The following is an 18,147-nucleotide window of genomic DNA, read 5'->3' as shown; positions in this document are numbered from 1 at the left end:
AGCTCTGGATTGAGAGAGAGTTGATGAATCCACCACTAAAGCTCAAGTTTAAGCCATGGAAGAAAAAGGAACAGGGAACTTCAGAGGGTGGCAATGTTGGCGCCACTCTGATTTGAAGTACCACTGACATGTCCTCATATGGAGCCTGGTGAGAGGAAACATGGGAACAGTGGAGGCCATAAATCCTTGAACCTTGAGAAATTCCCTAGCGTTGTGAGAGGGCAGAGAAAAAAGAGACTGGAGAAAGGTTATCAGAGATGGAACCTTGGGAGTAGGGAGAGCGATGCCAGTAGAGGAAGGGTCTGAAGCCTGCACCTGAGGAAAACAAGATCCTAGGAAGGCATCAGAACTGAATTGAGGTTGATGGTGAACCCCAGATTGTGTAAAAGGCAAATGGTAAACTGGAGATCCTGAACCAAACTGCTGGGAAAAGGAGCTTGAATGAGCAGCTCATCTAGACCGGGAAAAATCTGTAACCCCTGAAGCCTTCCAAAAGCAATGAAAGGAGCAAGGCATTTGGTGAATATCCTTAGGACAGATGAAGGGCCAAAGGGCAGAACACAAAACTGAAAATGCAAGGAAGAAACAGTGAAAGGTAAACATTTCCTGTGCAGAAGATGAATGGGAATGTGAAGGTATGCATCTCTGAGGTCTAGAGAAACCAAAAAGGCCTGGGGACAAAGAAGAGGAAACAAAGTCTGAAGAGACAACATCCAGAAAGAAGAAACCTTGAGGAAGGTGTTGAGTAGAGAAAGATCCAGAATTGGTCTCCAAGCACCCTCCTTCTGAGGAACCAAAAACATTCTGGAGTAAACCCCCTTTCCCACCTGGGTGGATGAACAAACTGAAAGTTGATCTGATCCAATAGGGATTGCCGAACCTCTGGAAAATAAGGAAGCTGTTCTAGAGGACACTGAGGAATGCCTGAAAAGTAAAGGGGGGGGGGGTTTCCAAACAGTGAAATACCTCAACAGATAACAGAGAGCACCCAAGAGTCTAAGGTGATCAGATGCCAATCTGGAAGAGATGCAGAAAGGCAGAGAGACCAGAAGACCTGGCCAAGGGGAAGGGAAGGCTAAACATCAAATGGAGACAGTCTTATTCTGAAAAGAAAGCTGAGAAGAAGTCTGAGTGGACTTACCAGGAGAAATGTGCCTAGAACCCTTCTTACCTATAAGAGGAAGATGAGTCTGTCTACAAACAAAGGCAGACTTAGAAGGGTAACTCCTCTGGAATTTGAGGATACCGCTGACAAAAAATTGCTTGAGTTCCTGAAAGGCCTTAGTTATCCTTATCCTAGAGAGACTTAAATAGGTCAGCAGAAGCTGTCCCCAAAAGCTTTTTGCTATCTAGAGGGGCATCCAAAAGCTTGTCTTTAATATCATCAGGTAAAGGCTGAAGACAAAGCCAGGAATAATGCCTCATCATGGAACAAAGGCAGCAGCCCTGGAAGAAGCATTTACTACACCACAGTTGCATTTTATACAATAATAGGCAAACTGGAAAGTGGACCCAGGCAAAGATCATAACCCTTTCTATTAGAATCAGGAAGATCAGACACCATGTTAGTAACCAGGGAAAAAAAGAGCCAAAAACATAACTAGTCATGTGGTAATTAATAGCCCTAAAAGACAGGGTGGCAGAAATATTTACTTTCTTACCCAACCTTTCCATGGCTCAACTATCCTTATCTGAAGGAAGGAGCTTAGTAGATGGCAACACCTTAGAAGGATTATTAGAGGAAACTGAAATCAATGAAGGATCAGCAAAAGGGCATTTATACAATAATTTGCAATCCTCAGGCACCTTGTAGAACCTGTCAGGTTTCTTGGGGGCTGGAGGCTGAGAATCAGGAGCTACACAGGAAGCAGTCAAGATATCCAAAACGACTACCACAACAGGAGGAACAGCAGATGGCTTGGGAGACTACATTTGCAGAAGCTCATAATACCTCTTTTAGATGTTAGAGTCCTAGGAGCAATCCCACTTAAAATATTCCATCATGCAAGCAATAGTATCCCCATAAGATAACTTTTCCAAGGGGAATTCTGGACTCAAAGAATCCTCCTCCTCTAAACCACAGTCTAGAGGGTAACGAATTTGAGAAAAGTAAGCAAGGGATTTCTCCCCAGAATCCAAGTCCTCATCAAAGGAATCCAATTCCCTAGGCCTCTTAACAGGGGTGGTAGACCAGGGAGAGGCAAGGACTGACACCTGTTGAGATGGCGTCAGGACCATTAAAGCACTGACCTTGAGTAAAATTCTGCCATTCACATTGGGGATCTTTAGCAATAGCGGAGAGATGCTTAGTTTTTAGCCGTTTCTTGAGCAGGATGTCAACCCTAAGCACCCTCAGGGGTTCCGACCCTTGGCAAGATTCAATTATGATAGTAGGCATCTTCTCTCTCACTAAAATCTGAGGAACCCCCCCCCCCCGTTCCCTCAGATATAATCAGCTGAGTTTCACCCTCAACATCAGGTGCAGACACTGGAAAAGCCTCCAAGAACATGCAAGAGTTCGGATCTATGCTGGCCTCCGAAGGGGTCACAGCACCTGATGGTCTTCAGGGCTTTCACTTGCTTCTACTGAGATGTTTGGGGGAGAATGGACAGCAACCAGAAGTGCACACAGTCGTGGAAAACACCCACGGAAAAATACACACCGATCGTGAAAGTCTTTATGGGGAATCTGCTTCCTACACTGACATTTTCCTTCATGGATGACATGAACACAAATACCAGACACAATTGGAAAAAGGAGAGAAGAAACCCCAGTGGGGCACATAACTGAAAGCCATCTGGTAACCAGCACAGCAGAAGTGTATTCAAAATGGCATGTGATGCTGCCCATGACTTACACTCTAAAATCATTAATTTCTCAATCACTCCCTGCCCCTTTTCAGACCACAAGTCATTGATACTAAAACTTCAAAATGGGTACAAACCATTAACCTTTAACTCCAGAATTCCAGCATATATAACTAAAATTAAAGAGTTCAAACCCTGGGTGATTTCAACTACCCTGCCATTAATTGGGAAAACTACTCAGGTACCAACTCCTTTTCCCAACGGTTCTTGGAATTCATAAATTCCAACGCCCTGGATCAACTAATCCATTGTCCCACCAGGGGCTCCAATATCCTAGACCTGGTCATTACCAACATGGGAGATAGATGCTCCACACCAGTGGTCACCCCCTCATTGGTCAGGTCTGATCATAAGCAAATCACCCTTGACATCCACATCCCACCCCCACCCCCCAGTAAGGAAACCTCCTTAAAAAACTTCTCCAAAGCCAACTTCAAGCTACAGAAGTCAGAAGTGACAAACTTCTACACCCACGCAGACGGGATCTGGAACTTCGACTGCAGAATCCTACACTAAGGCACTGTATGAGCACATCCACTCGTGCATGAATCGTGCCATCTCAAATAGAACCAAGATGCTCTTCTCCAAAAAAAAGGAAGCCAAACTGGTGGTCCCCTGCTATAAACAAACTATACAACAGAAGGAAGAAACTGTTGCAAAAAAGAGGAAATTGCCAGGATGCAACTCCCTCACCAGCCTCAGTAAGAAGCTGAGATCCCTCATAAAATCCTCAAAAGCTAGTTATGAAAATAAAACTGCCAAAGATTCCAAAGACAACCACAAAGCATTCTATAGTTATGTCAAGAATCTAAATGGCAATGCTCAGATCTGCTCTGAGTTACAACAGAATGGCAATTAAATATACTGATCCCAAGGATATTGCCAATATCCTGGCAGATCGATTTAGTGCCAACTTCACCCCCCTCTCACCCCCCAAAGGGCCCATCTCAATACCAAAAGATTGCCAAATTCTGATAATCACGGCCACACAGGTAGAAACCGCACTCTCCAAAGCTAAGAACACAGCATCCATGGGACCAGATAACATCCCAGGCTGTGTACTACATGAACTACAAAATGAACTGGCACCTCACCTAAGTGTCATGTTTAATCATAGCCTCACCTCAAGCTTCGTGCCCACTGAGTGGCGCACAGCTACAGTTATCCCGCTCCACAAGGGAGGATCCACCTTGGATCCCGGGAACTACCGTCCCATCAGTCTGACAAGCCTGATTTGCAAGGGCATGGAACGCATTATCATGGAACTTATAAACAAAGACATTGGCAACCTTCAAACACTGGACCCCACCCAGTTTGGGTTTGTGAAGGGCTGATCTTGTCTCCTGAATCTGATTGACTTCTTCGAATCAGTCTCCAGAGCTGTGGACGAGGGTAAGGCAGTCCACACAGCCTATCTGGAATTCGCCAAGGCCTTTGACACCATCCCCCACTCTGGAATCATAGATTAACTTACTAAGCTGGGCATAAATCCCTACATCACTCGATGGGTTGCTAACTGGCTTACTGACAGAACCCAGACTGTAAAAGTAGCCGACTCCAAATCCAGCTCCAGACAAGTGACAAGTGGAGTACCTCAGGGTTCAGTCCTGGGACCACTCTTGTTTGGCATCTACTTCTCTGAAGTACAGGCCAACACTAAGGGACTCTGGCTAACAAAGTTTGCAGATGACTGCAAACTGGGAGCCATTATTGAATCCCCAAATGATGTGGATATTCTACACAAGTGCCTTACAGAAACAGATGCCTGGTGCCAGAGCCATGGGCTCAAGCTTAATGCCAAGAAATGTATAGTTATCCCCTTTGGAAAAAAACATGTACCCATGAATTACCACATAGGTGGCAGGACATTAAACATCGAAAGTGTGATGAGAGACTTAGGGATACAGGTGGACAGTGGTCTCACTTTCGATAACCACATTGCCACAACAGTCAGGAAATCCTTCTATGTGGCACACCTCATCACCAAGGGCTTTTCATCCAGAAAAAAGGAGGTCATTGTCCCACTGTACTCATCCCTCATTAGACCCATTATAGAGTATAATGCCCCGTTTGGTATGTACCTCACAAGACATCTGCAACAGCTGGAAAGGCCACAGAAATACCTCACTAAAAGAATCACAGGCCTAAAGCAGATGCCATATACTGACCGTCTAAAAAAACTCCAGCTATACTCTGTGGCATATCGTCTACTCAGAGGCGATCTCTGCTTAACATACAAGGCCATGTCAAACCCTGAGCTGTTGGACATGCTCCACTTAAAGAAATCCCAATCCCTCAGAGTCACACGCTCCAGGGGATCTAAACCTTGTCATCACAATGAACAAAACATGCTGGAGGGATAGGTTCCTGACCCAGAGACTCCCCATACTCTGGAATAGACTGCCCATACATATCAAGCAGAGCGCCACATTGTCTCCCTTCAAAAGGAACCTTGATGATTGGATGGGAGATAGGAAATTCACCCCGGGGATCATGTCAGTTGCCCTGCTAGACAGGGGCCAGGAGAAGTAAATATTGTGGGAAGAAATATCCAGGGAATTGTTATGGCTAGGATTGCATAGGCCCTAGGGCCAATGGCCTAGTACCAACCTATGAACCTATCTGAATTACAGTTCTTCTTAGATATTAATTACACCACAAAAGCTAAATAAAATAATGATATGGTACTCTTTAAAAGCTTACATATATGGTAAAACCCAAACTTGGTATAAAAAAAAAAATCACAGAATGGGATTCTGAATTATTAGATCTACAATCCAAACTTTTGTCAGTAAAAGCTGAAAATAAATAAAAATCATTTGGAGATGAAAAATAAAATAAAAGTATTAGACAATAAATACAATGAAATTCTAACACATAAAACTACTTTAACTTTACAAAAACTAAAGGAAATCAAAACACAATGAAAAACTAATAACATTAAAAGTATCTTCTATGAAAAGAAAGGGAAAAATGTCTCAGATATAGGTGACATTCATGATGCCTGTATAAATCACTATAAGGAAGATTTCCAAAAAGAAAATATATATATTGATCAATTAAATCTAGATAAAAATGTTCTAATATAAAAAAAAAAATACCAGAAAAACTAAAACTAGAACTGCAAGCACCCATATCCTACAAAGAAATTACAGATACAATAAAAGAGGGTAAAAATAATAAAGCTCCCAGTATAGATGGTATAATTATGGAAATATATAAACGTTTTCCTTCAAAGATACTATCCCTCTTCCATAAAACTCTATTAGAAATTCAGTCACAATCTTTAATACCACCATTTTGGAGATATTCCTTAATCACACCAATCCTAAAGGAAAACAAATCCCCAAACCTCTGTACCTCATATAGACCTATATCAGTATTAAATAATGACTATATTTATGACAATATTAACTAACAGAATGAAAATACCACTATCCAAAGCAATAAATAATGATCAAACTGGATTATATTTATCATAGACACACACATGATAATATTAAAAGGATAATTTCTCTTACAGATTATGTTAATAAAGAAAATAAAGAAACTCATAATTGGCTTAGATATAGATAAAGCCTTTGATTCCCTAAATTGGGACTATTTATTCAAAATCATAATGCTATTTGAATTTCCTGCATCCTTTGTTCATCTCCTAAAGAATACATATACAAATAATTTAGCGTATGTCAAGTTAGGTAATTTTATCTCTGAATCTATACATATAACAAAAGGCACTAAATAAGGATGTCCCATGTCAGTGATTCTATTTGCTCTGGCTATTGAAATATTGGCAGATTCAATTCATAACAATATCAAAATCAAAGGAATAGATGTTTATGAACAATACAATTCTAAAGTAATGCTATTTGCTAACATTATCAAATACAAAAGAGACATTAGAAGAATTAGATATATTCATTGACAATTTTTACATGACTTCAGGACTCCATTTCAATAAATCAAAATCAAAATTTTTATTTTTAAATAAAAAAAATAACTGCAGATTAATGGGGATCACATCATAGGGAAACAAGACTCTACCTTAAAATATCTAGGAATTGAGTTATGCAAGGGTAATAATGAATTAGTCTCAAAAAAATACAATAATATCATCAATACAATTAAAATCTCTGTGGAAAAATGAAACAAAATAATATTAACATTTGAAGATAGACTACAGTTAAAAAAAGTTTTTACTACCCAAGATCCTATATATAGCCTTGGAAATACAACTGTTACAAGAAAGGAATATACTTAAAGAAATACATTCATGCCTAATAAAATTTTTATGGTTTCCCAAAAGAAACAGAATAGCTTTAATACATCATATCAGACCATGGAAATGGAGAGGATTAAACTTTCCTGATATAGAAACATATATAAAAGCATCAATATCTAAAACAATCTCAGATTGGATAAGTCCAAATTACTCTGCGAATTGGAAAGAATTACTAACTGTAATATCAATAAATGAATTTGATTCACAAAAAACATTTCAAATAACAGATAAAAACAATTTGCCATGGCATATATGTATTAGTATGCAATATAACATAACTAAACCCACTAAAACACGTATGATTAATTATTATGTTGATTCATTTAGGAAAATTATTAATGCAAATATAGATTTAAAAATCTGGTTTGATCTTTTAACACCAGTTATAGTCACGAAGAACTCTCCACATAAAATATATAGAGAAATTATTAATTCCTGGGAACATAAAGGATTTGTTTGTTGGCTCCAATGCAGCAAAGAACTAAAAGTTTTAGATATGTAAGAAATAAAAACAACATACAAAATTCCACAACAGGACTGCATAACTTTACAGAATATTCTGTCATATTCACAAGATTTAAGTAGAATTATTAACAATTCTTCATTTAAAGAAATACCTAAATTTGCAAAATACATATATGAAATCATATATAATGACTTTGACATGGGAAACTATTTCAAAATTTTACAAAATATTGATAAACTATAAAACAACACCCAAAACCTCATATTGGAAATAAATAACAAAAATACACTCAATACATTTAACTGAAGATATTAAAACAAATATCTTATTATTGATAAACTATACTTCCTTTACACAATACTGGACCATTTTTAACATGTTTTTTGCACAGAGCATTCTTAACCCCAGACAGAATCAGTAAAATGAGTTATTCCATAAAAGGAATATGTTGGAGATGTGAGCAAGTACACAATGCAGATTAGAACCATATTTTCTTTGATTGTGTTAAAATTAAGCCATTTTGGTATGGTATTAATAACTTTCTAAAAGCTTTATTTATTAACTAAAGCTCTTGTATTATTAAATGTGAACAATGGTCCTCATTTGAATAGGTCAAACGTACCTAGTATGGAACGAATACACAAAAAAAAAAGGAAGGTGCACAACCAGGACTAATAATAAAACAAATGCACCGAAACCTCAGCGCAAATGCCAGTAGTAGGGCTAATATCCAAAATATTCAGTCACAGCAGGAATGACTTTCCCATCCAAAATGCAGTTTATTGAAGTATAATCCAAAAGTACAACAAAGACAATACGTAGTCAATATAACCTCCACGTTTCGTCCAAAACTTCATCAGATAAAACATGCGCATCAAGATTTCAATTAAATACCCCAATTAAAATTCAAAACAACCAATAGAATTGAGTAATAAATTAAATGGTGAATACTTCATTATAAGCAATACCAAAAACATCCACAAAGTAATGTCTTCAACTAAAATGTCATTTTCATACAAAATGAACTATTGAAATGTGTAGAAGGGTTAGTTATAGTACATAAAAAATACATATTGTTTAAAAAGTACATATTATTTAAAATTGATACTTAATAAATATAACAAGAATAAATATATATAAAATCAAATGCATTTCATATTACTATACTACACTCTAGTGGTGCAAAATGGTATTTCAATTGAATCTACTGACATTTTATAAAACCTTTTTTATGTATAATATACGTGCCTTTAATTACACAATCAAAATAAGAACATTTATAATTTTGCTGATCTCAATTTCAAGACAGGGGCCAACGAAATCATATCATTGATGCCTGGGAACTTATTTGATTCTAAAACTATCTGCCAGTACAGCTCTCTGTATGCAACAAGGGTTTCCCAACAGCCTCCTCTAGGATCAAAGGGGACAACTTCCAACACAAAAAAATCAAAGTGTGCCCCTTCACAGATGAAAGTGTGCTTATACAAAGAATTTGTTTCACACCTGGTTCTGATGTCATACAGGTGCTCGTAAATTCTTTGTTTTATTCTTCTCTCACTTTTTCCTATGTAAAATGCATCACATTTTCCACACAAAGCAATGTATATAATACCTTTGGTATTACAATTAACAAAAGACCCCAATGTTAAAGTCTTCTTACGGGCCGCCAAAAAATGAGTATTACCAGTTCTAAGATATTTACAATAGGTACAAGCCCCACATTTAAAAACTCCAGATTTTTTCTTTTTGTTATTTTCAAACCACTTGGCATTACTACCCTTTTCTAAAAATCCTTTTATATTACGACCCCAAGGAAGTGTGTAAGAAAAAGATGGAATAAAAACACAATACCAACTTTGGAAGACTTCTACAGCCTAGTGAAGACCACAGCATTACTGGAAATTAAAATTAAAGAAAGTACAGTTGTGTGCATGTACCATAAATGTAGATGTTCAAGTGTATTCACTGTTGCAGTCTTTACATTTGGGTTAGCTGCCTGCAGGTAGCCCTCAGCCGGCCTGAATACCAGAGTCTTCATACTTCTGCATCGGATGCTGTCACTTATTCCATGCCGTCAGGTTATCAGGGGTATAAAACATGCAGCCAATGCCATTACATCAGTCTTTCTTGCCCCAGATGTCAGGTGCCCCCCACAAAAGGAAGCAATTATATGGTATGGAACATCCCCAGCAAAAAGCAAATACACAAGAGGTAGTAATATATACCAAACAAGAAGGAAATGTAAAAGTTAAAAGAAATCAGGGGGCTGGGGGGAGGGTAACCAAGACTGCAACAGTGAATACACTCGAACATCTACATTTATGGTAAGTGCACACAACTGTACTATGTTCATTGTGTTTCAATGTTGCAGTCATTACATTTGGGTTGATTCCCAAAGCTAAGGAAGGGTGGAGGTAGTTAAACAGCATTAGGGCCAGTAATCAGGTCCTGTAAGACTGCTGTGGCAAATCCAGCTCTGGATTTAGAAAAGATAGGCAAGTGGTAATACTTGGTGAAAGTACGTACAGAGCTCTAGGTAGCAGCTTCCAGGATGTCCCTGGTAGGGACTCCTCTGAGAAATGCCATAGAGGTAGATGCAGCCCTGGTGGAATGTGATCTTATCCTCTGTGGGATAAGTTTTTCATGGTGCTTGTAGCAGAAATGAATACAATGAGCTATTCATCTGGAAATGGTTTGCTTTAAAATGGCCTTCCCCTCTGCCCCTGCAGCAAAGCTAACTAGCAGCTGGTCAGATTTTCTGGGAGGCGTAGTCCTGTCCAAATAGAATCTAAGCTGTCTGTGCACATCAAGAAAATGCAGTATCCTTTCCCCTTTATTTTGAGGATTACGAAAAAAAGTAGGCAAATGAATGGACTGGTTTAGGGCCACACTAGACACCACCTTGGGCATAAAGGTTGGATTAGTCATGAGGAAACCCTGTGCACATGGAAGATAATGAAGGGTTCCACTGCCATGAGGGCCTGCAGTTCAGACACTCTTCTTGCTAAAGTGATGGCTAGAAGTAAGGCTGTTTTCCAAGAAAGGAATTTCAACTCTGCTGTAGCAGTTGGTTCAAAGGGGGGGGGGGGGGGGAGAGTGAGTTTTTCCAGTACAAAGTTAAGGTCCCAGGCTGGAGTGGGAGCTCTCCTGCAGGATCTTAAAATTTTGAACCATCTAAGGAATTGTTTTAGCAGGGGATGAGAGAAGAAGGGTGGCTCAGTATTATAATGTGCTGAAATGGCAGAGGCATGAATCTTAATTGACGAGAAAGATAGGCCCTTGTGGAGCATTTCTGTTATATAATCTAGAATATGAGGTAAGCTGGGCACCGTTGTGCCCATCCCCTGAGCCTGGCTCGAGGAACAGTATCTTTTCCACTTTTCTGCATAGGATTTTCTAGTACTAGGCCTCCTTGCCGCAAGAATGACATCCAGCACTTGCTTACTGAGGGTTGCTAGAGGTGAGCTGAGGGAATTAGCCAGGCTGTAAGGTTCAGGGTTTGAAACTGAGGGGGCAGAATCTGGCCCACCTGCTAGGATAGCAGGGTAAGGGTCTGAGGCAGGTGCCAAGGTTGCAGGACTGTCAGACTTTGGAAAAGGAGGTACCAGTGCTGGCATGGCCAGTCTGGCACAATCAGTATTGCCCTTGGCTTGTCCTATTTGATCTTTAGAAGAACCTTTGAGAGGAAAGGCAGAGGGGGAAAGGCATAAACTGAGAGACTTTCTCAGGTAAAGGACAGGGCATCCACTTTCCAAGCTTGACTGTGGGGAGTTCTGGTGCAGAATTTGTTCAATTGGTAGTTCTGAGGGGAGGCAAACAGGTCTACCTCTGGAGTCCCCCATTTGTTCCTCAAGAGCTTGAATATTTTGGGTTCCAGTTTCCATTCGTGTGTGTCCATGAGATTTCTGCTTTAAGTTGTCTGCCAGTGAATTTAGTTTGCCTGGCAGGAATTGAGCTTGTAGGTGTACTTGGTTGCTCAAGGCTGTGTTCCATAGCACCATGGCTAGTCTGCAGAGTGGGTAGGAATGGGTTCCCCCCTGATTATGTACCACATAACTGTGGTGTTCTGTCTTTACCAATAGTTGTCCTGGCATAATACGGTCTTTGAAGGCTGTCAGGGCATTCTGTACAGCTAACATTTATTTCTGATTGATATGCAGGTGCATCTGTATTGGGTTCAATTTGCCCTGAATGCACTGCCCTGCCATGTGAGTCCCCCCCCCCCCATGCATAGTCTGATGCATCTGTTGTTAGGGTTTGGGCGGCAGGGGGTAGAGTGAAAGGGAGTCCCCTGTTGTGGCAGCAGGCCTCTGCCCATCAAAGGAACTCTGCCCTTAGACTAGGAATGATAGGAATCATTGCTTCCAGGTCCTGAGAATGTTGACACCATAGACTTCTTAGATACCACTGAAGTTTCCTCATATGCAGTCTTGCATATGGAATTAGCAGAATGCAAGAGGCCATGAACCCCAGGGCTTGCAGGACTTTCCCTGCAGATAGCTGGGTTTTTGTGGCCAGTACGTTGTCAAATAAACTTGTTTCTCTGTAGTGAGGAATGCCATCTGGAAAGTTGTGTTTAAGCTTGCTCCCAGGAATACAGTCTGCTGACTGGGTAATAGGTGTGATTTCTTCTCATTGATGGTGTATCCTAGTGAAGTTAGAAGTCTCTTTACAAATGCCAGGTGCTGTAATAGCAAGTCCTGACTCTCTGCCTGAATCAGGCAGTCGTCCAAGTATAGGTAAATCTGAATCTTTCTCTGCCTGTAAAATGCAATGGCTGGAGCTAGGCACTTTGTGGATACCCTGGGTGCAGTAGATAAGCCAAAGGCAAGTGCAGAGAACTGATAATGCATGGAGCCCACCCTGAAACATAGGTATTGTCTGAAGGAGTCTCTTATTGGGATGTGCAGGTAAGCTTCCTTTAAGTCTGGGGTTGCCAGCCAGGAATCCTTAGCTAGCATAGGAAGAAGCTGTTGAAAAGTTTGCATTTTGAATTTTGGAACCAACAGAAATGTGTTGAGAATAGACAGGTCCAGGATAGGACGCCAAGAATTTTCTTTACTGGGTACCAGGAATAGTCTTGAATAAAAACCTTGTCCTCTTTGTTTTGCTGGGACAGGTTGAACAGCCCTGATACTGAGGACAGAGATTACTTGTTTTTGGGCCTCCGCCCACTGATCTGGGGGCAGGTCTGGTCATCCACTTGGGGTTAGTAGTGTGCGGAAGTGGAATCTGTAATCCTAGGGAAACTATGGTTAAAACCCATTTGTCCTGGGTAATGAGTTCCCAGTTTTTTGCATGCAGGGCGAGCTTTCCACCTAAGGGAGCAAGTAGTTGAGCAGGGCTTGGAAGAGTTAAGGATAAGTCATTGAGACATTTTTCTGTAGGTGGGTGGCTTACTACTCCCTGCTTTGGAAGTGGGACCCCCCCCCCCCACTGCTTAGATCTATGCACAGTCTGAGACTGAAGTCTTAGTGGTCTATTGCTTCTGGGTTTGGACAGAGAAGGCCTGGAAGGGACTGGAAAAGACCAGTTCTTTGAAGGCCAATGCCTACTGAATCTGGGAGGCTGTACTTGTAAGAAATCTTTAATAGTTTGCATAGATTTAACTTTTCCTCCATCCTTTTGAGGACTTCTTCTGTTTTGTTGCCAAAAAGGCGATCTTGGTTTAAGGGTGCATTCAGTAATTTAGCTTTAACAAGATCTGGCAAGTTTTGTTCCTTAAGCCAAGCATGCCTTCCAAGTACAGACCCAGTGACAGCATCCCTGCAAGATGCTTCTAAAGCATCAAAACCACATTGCAAAGTATGTTTACCTACTTGTTCAGCAGAATGCATTAATTCTTGCAACTCTTTGTGTTCAGCACAGTCAGGAATCAACATAATTTTCTGTTTAAGTAGTCCCATAACATGCTGCGGATACTTCATAATATATGAAACTGGCAATTTAAAGCCCTAATGGTCAAAACAGCAGATGTCTATACCTTCTAACCCCATCTGTCTAAGGCTCTAGAGTCCCTATCAGAAGGGGTAGGATTTTTGGCAGTAGTAGCCTTAATGCCTTTTGTCCTTGGGAAATGGTCTCTGGATCCGCAGTAGGATTTTTGAAGAGGAACTTGTGAGAGCCAGGTACTCTGTAGTACCCGTCCGGTTTCCTGGGAGCTGGAGGCAAAGTGACTGGGGTAAGGCTAGATTCCAAGAAAACATCTACAATAGCCAGAACAGGAGGGATAGCTAGAGGCCTGTGTTGCGACAGGAGTAAAAATTCCCCAAGTCTCTTTTTGGACTCAGAATAGTCTTGGCTTTCCCAGCGGAAATGCTCCCTAAGCGTATGCAAGGTTTCACCAAAAAGAAAAATCTTCTGGAGGGGAAGCAGAGGGAATGGAATCCTCTGCATCAGAATCCTCATAAATAGATAAGGGTACAATCCGTAGTCAGAACGAACAGAGATATCAGATTCCTGATCAGAAGTATCAGAAAGAAAATCAGTTCTACGTTTCTTAGAGGGGGAAGGCTGGCTTCCACTAATTAAGGTAATAAGGTCTTCAGTCATTCTAAGCATTTGTTTTTGAGGCATCTGGGCCCGAGTATGCGGTTTGGTCACTTTTCTAGGCATAGTGCGAGCTTTAGGCCTGAGGAATTCAGTATTTCTAGCTTGAAACAAAGTAGTCGGTTTAATATGAAAGTCTGTAGGCCTGAATACACACTAAGAAGCCGGTGCCTGTACAGCAGCTTTGGACCCAACCAAGGTAGAGACATGTGCAGGTTCCATAGTCAAAGAAGCATCTCGTGGCATACCGGACTTCAAATGGGTCTCAGTAGAGGCCTGCAAATCTGTAGTAGTGGGTATTAGGGGCTGCAAAAATGCCTCACTGAATACCGGTGGACTGGCGACTACCTTAATGGAAGCGTCGTCGACAGTTTTGGACCTATGTGGTTTGTCTTTGTCTTTATCCTTGCATTTTTCGGAAGATTGGTAGTCAGATGGCTTAACGGAGTCATTTCGGAGTACGGAGATCGAGAACAAAAGTATTTAGCTACAAAAATAGCCCGACAACAAATAGTTTGGGTATTGAATAAGGCACAAAACTGACAGTGAGGGATGTCGTGGTCTGGGCCTAAACAGGTGATGCAGTAGGAATGAAAATCTCTATGAGGTATTTGCTTTCCACAGGCAAGACAAATGTTAATTTTTTCTGACATTGGGTACAGCAAGAAAAAAGGATCCCCAACAGGGTACTTATCTTTTTGAAGACTTCAGGTCTAAAACTCGAAAATGAAAATTTCAGGAGTCGGACGACCGGCACTTGCAAACTGCTTCTGCTTTGGGCACCTCACGGCAAGAAAGACTGATGTAATGACGATGGCTGCATGTTTTATACCCCTGACGTCATGGAAGAAGCGACAGCATCTGACGAAGAAATCCGAAGACTCCGGTATTCAGGCTGGCTGAGGGCTACCTGCAGGCAGATTACCCAAATGTAATGACTGCAACAATGAAACATGAAGAACATCTAAGAATTTATCCAAAGCCATTTATCATCAACCCTTGGAGAAAAGTCTTATCGTTGACTGACACTATGCAATAATTGATCAGACACTCTGATGATGGATTAGACATGCTTATAAAGTAACTGTATACATTAAGTCTGTTATAGTGTCAGGCTAATGTAAATAGTGTACATAGTTATTTAAGATGTTATGTATAAATACTATGGAATTCATTCAAATGTATTTGAAAAATAAAAAAATGTTTGAGAAAAAAAATGACATGATAATGGCATTCAGACTGGCAACAAAGAAGTTCTGAGTGTATGCATCTGTATGTTACCTTTATGCCCTGTGCCTTACATAGGGAGCATACATGTGATGTATGGTGCCTATAAGACCTAAAGGCTTTGGTATACTGGGTGGACATTGGGCTATCCTTAGCAGGAGATCCCTTAAGCAAAGAATACTGCAGCAGTGATAGGGGAGGACATCTCCTTGCACAAAACTGTTGAGGTTAAAAACAGATAATTTTCTTTGTGTTTTTATACAGTGAAGTGCAGTTTGGTGAAACTGAAGCAGTACATCTTAAAAAGTACCAGAAACTACCACTTACTTGTATCTGAGTGCTAACCACTGGATTAACCACAGTCCGGTAAGTATCATTCCACAGATTTCGGTTACAGAGAAAGCCCAAGCCACTCGATCAATGTAGTCAAAAAATTTATCTGGTAGGGGAGGGCTGGCCTCTTTTGGAGGAACTCTCTCATGTACCACAATGATCATGACAGATGTCAGCATTAGGTTAAAGAATGCGTAAAGAAATGCAATGCCAGTTTTCCACCACTCTAATGGATATTTGACTTTTGAATCAAGTACAGAGATCTGGAGATAATCCTGGTGCTTCCTGGACCCTTTCCTTATACCATCTGGCATACTGTTTGACTTGGAATAGATACTGCTTCCATCATCACTGCTGGAGGACAGACTACCTCTATGATAACTGCTAGCGGCACTGCTCCCATATTGAGTCTCCATAGGCTGCTCTAGCTTTACTGCCTGAATCGTCTCCATTGATTTATTGTCTTGGTAAGAAACAAAGGTATTATAGTTCTTCTTCTGTTTCATTCATTTGTCAGCAACACATTTTTTTGAGGTAATCTGATAAGTTATGTAAAGAATCCATCAACAATAATTCATCTATATCTTTCCTTCAAAAATAGAGTTCTGTGCACACTGCTTATTAATCCAAGAAAGTTCTGTAGATATGTTTTCAGAAAATGTAGTTCATGAAGCATATAGGGCCATAAGATGGATTTTGAATTTGCCTCCCGGGATACTTTAAACTTGATCTGAAAAACAAAGAAAGGATCACTAAATGTTCTTAAAGAATGAGTGAACAATCTGGCTTACATAACAGCTCATCACTACATAAGACTGAAATGTCTTAAATGCAATTCTCAGTACAGACATACACTTCGGCAAGTCACATGCCAAGTTCTGTTATGCTTATGTATCTGTTTGTTCTGTTTTGGACTGATCATTTTGTTTCAGACTAGTGATAATTTCAACTATGACCCAGGTCAGCCATCAAAGATAAAGTAGTACAAGAATTATTTGTATATGGCAGATAACATAATAAATACATAAAAAAAAAGCAAAATTAAATAAATAAAAACAACAAAAAGTTAAATAATTATACATATATACATTGGATTACTATCAAAATCCTGACATTCGAAATAGCGAACTATCATATCTGCAACGCATTTAATCGACCTCATGCATATCAAGTAGGTTGGAACATTAAAGTCGACAGTTACCGTTTATGTAGATGCTTTGTAACCCTGACTTCTGTACGTCCTTACAAACTGACGTACGCTTGAACGTCGACATTCTGCCTGTCGCTCCTACCATGTTCAAGGAGGTGCCTGTCGAGTAAGTCACGTTCTGCCTTTTGACTATAAACATGTATATGTGTATATATATATATATATATATATATACATATGTATATATATATATATATATATATATAGATACACATATGTATATATATATATATATATATATATATATATATATATATATTTATATAGATACACATATGTATATATATATATATATATATATATATATATATATATATATATATATATATATATATATATATATATACACACATACATACACACGCACACACACACACACATACATATAATATATATATATATATATATGTGTATATATATATATATATATATATATATATATATATATATATATATATATATATATATATATATATATCTATAGTGGATATAAAAAGTGTAGACACTCCAGTTAAAATGCCGGGTTTTTGTGATATAAAGAAATGAGACCACAATAAATAATTTCAAAACATTTCCCACCTTTAATGTAACCTATAACCTGTACAATTCAATTGAAAAACAAACAAATCTGTTAGGGGAAAAATATAAAAAAATAAAAAATGTACAATAAGCTGGTTTCATTAAGTGTGCACATCCTTAAATTAATACTTTGTTGGAGCACTTTTTGATTTAATTACAGCATTCAGTCTTCTTGGGTAGGAGTTTATCGGCATGGCACATCTTGACGTGGCAATATTTGCCCACTCTTCCTTGCAAAAGTGCTCCAAATCTGTCAGACTGTGAGGGCATCTCTTGTGCACAGCCCTCTTCAGGTCACCCCACAGATTTTCTATTAGATTTAGGTCTGAGCTCTGGCTTGGCCATTCCAAAACTTTAATTTTATTCTGGTGAAGCCATTCTTTTGTTGCTTTGGTTGTATGCTTGGGGTCATTGTCATGTTGAAAGATTAAATTTATTTTCATCTTCTGCTTTCTAGCAGAAGCCTGAAGGTTTTGGGCCAAAAATGACTGGTATTTGGAACTGATCATAATTCCCTCAACCTTGACTAAAGCCCCATTTCCAACTGAAGAAAAGCAACCCCAAAGCATGATACTGCCACCACCATGCATCACCATGAGGATGGTGTTCTTTTGGTGATGCAAAGTGTTG

The 18,147-nt window shown here is 39.6% G+C and overlaps 1 protein-coding gene across 2 annotated transcripts in view; it reads right to left on the bottom strand.

Annotated features, from left to right (window-relative positions):
* The window catches only part of SGMS2 (sphingomyelin synthase 2), a 784,514-nt gene that overhangs the window by 304,503 nt on the left and 461,864 nt on the right, over positions 1 to 18,147 (bottom strand). For both annotated transcript variants that reach the window (XM_044061313.1, XM_044061314.1), the window contains one exon: positions 15,723 to 16,458. In XM_044061313.1, the coding sequence (XP_043917248.1) occupies positions 15,723 to 16,234 (512 nt within the window). In that variant the 5' untranslated portion in view covers positions 16,235 to 16,458. The remainder of the gene's footprint in view (positions 1 to 15,722; positions 16,459 to 18,147) is intronic.

Source organism: Protopterus annectens, chromosome 2.part0 (genome assembly GCF_019279795.1).
Source record: "Protopterus annectens isolate FY-2018-M chromosome 2.part0, PAN1.0, whole genome shotgun sequence".
NCBI classification, from domain to species: Eukaryota; Metazoa; Chordata; order Ceratodontiformes; family Protopteridae; genus Protopterus; species Protopterus annectens.
The sequence above is the reverse complement of the archived record's forward strand: the minus strand, read 5'-3'. Positions and strand labels throughout refer to the sequence as shown.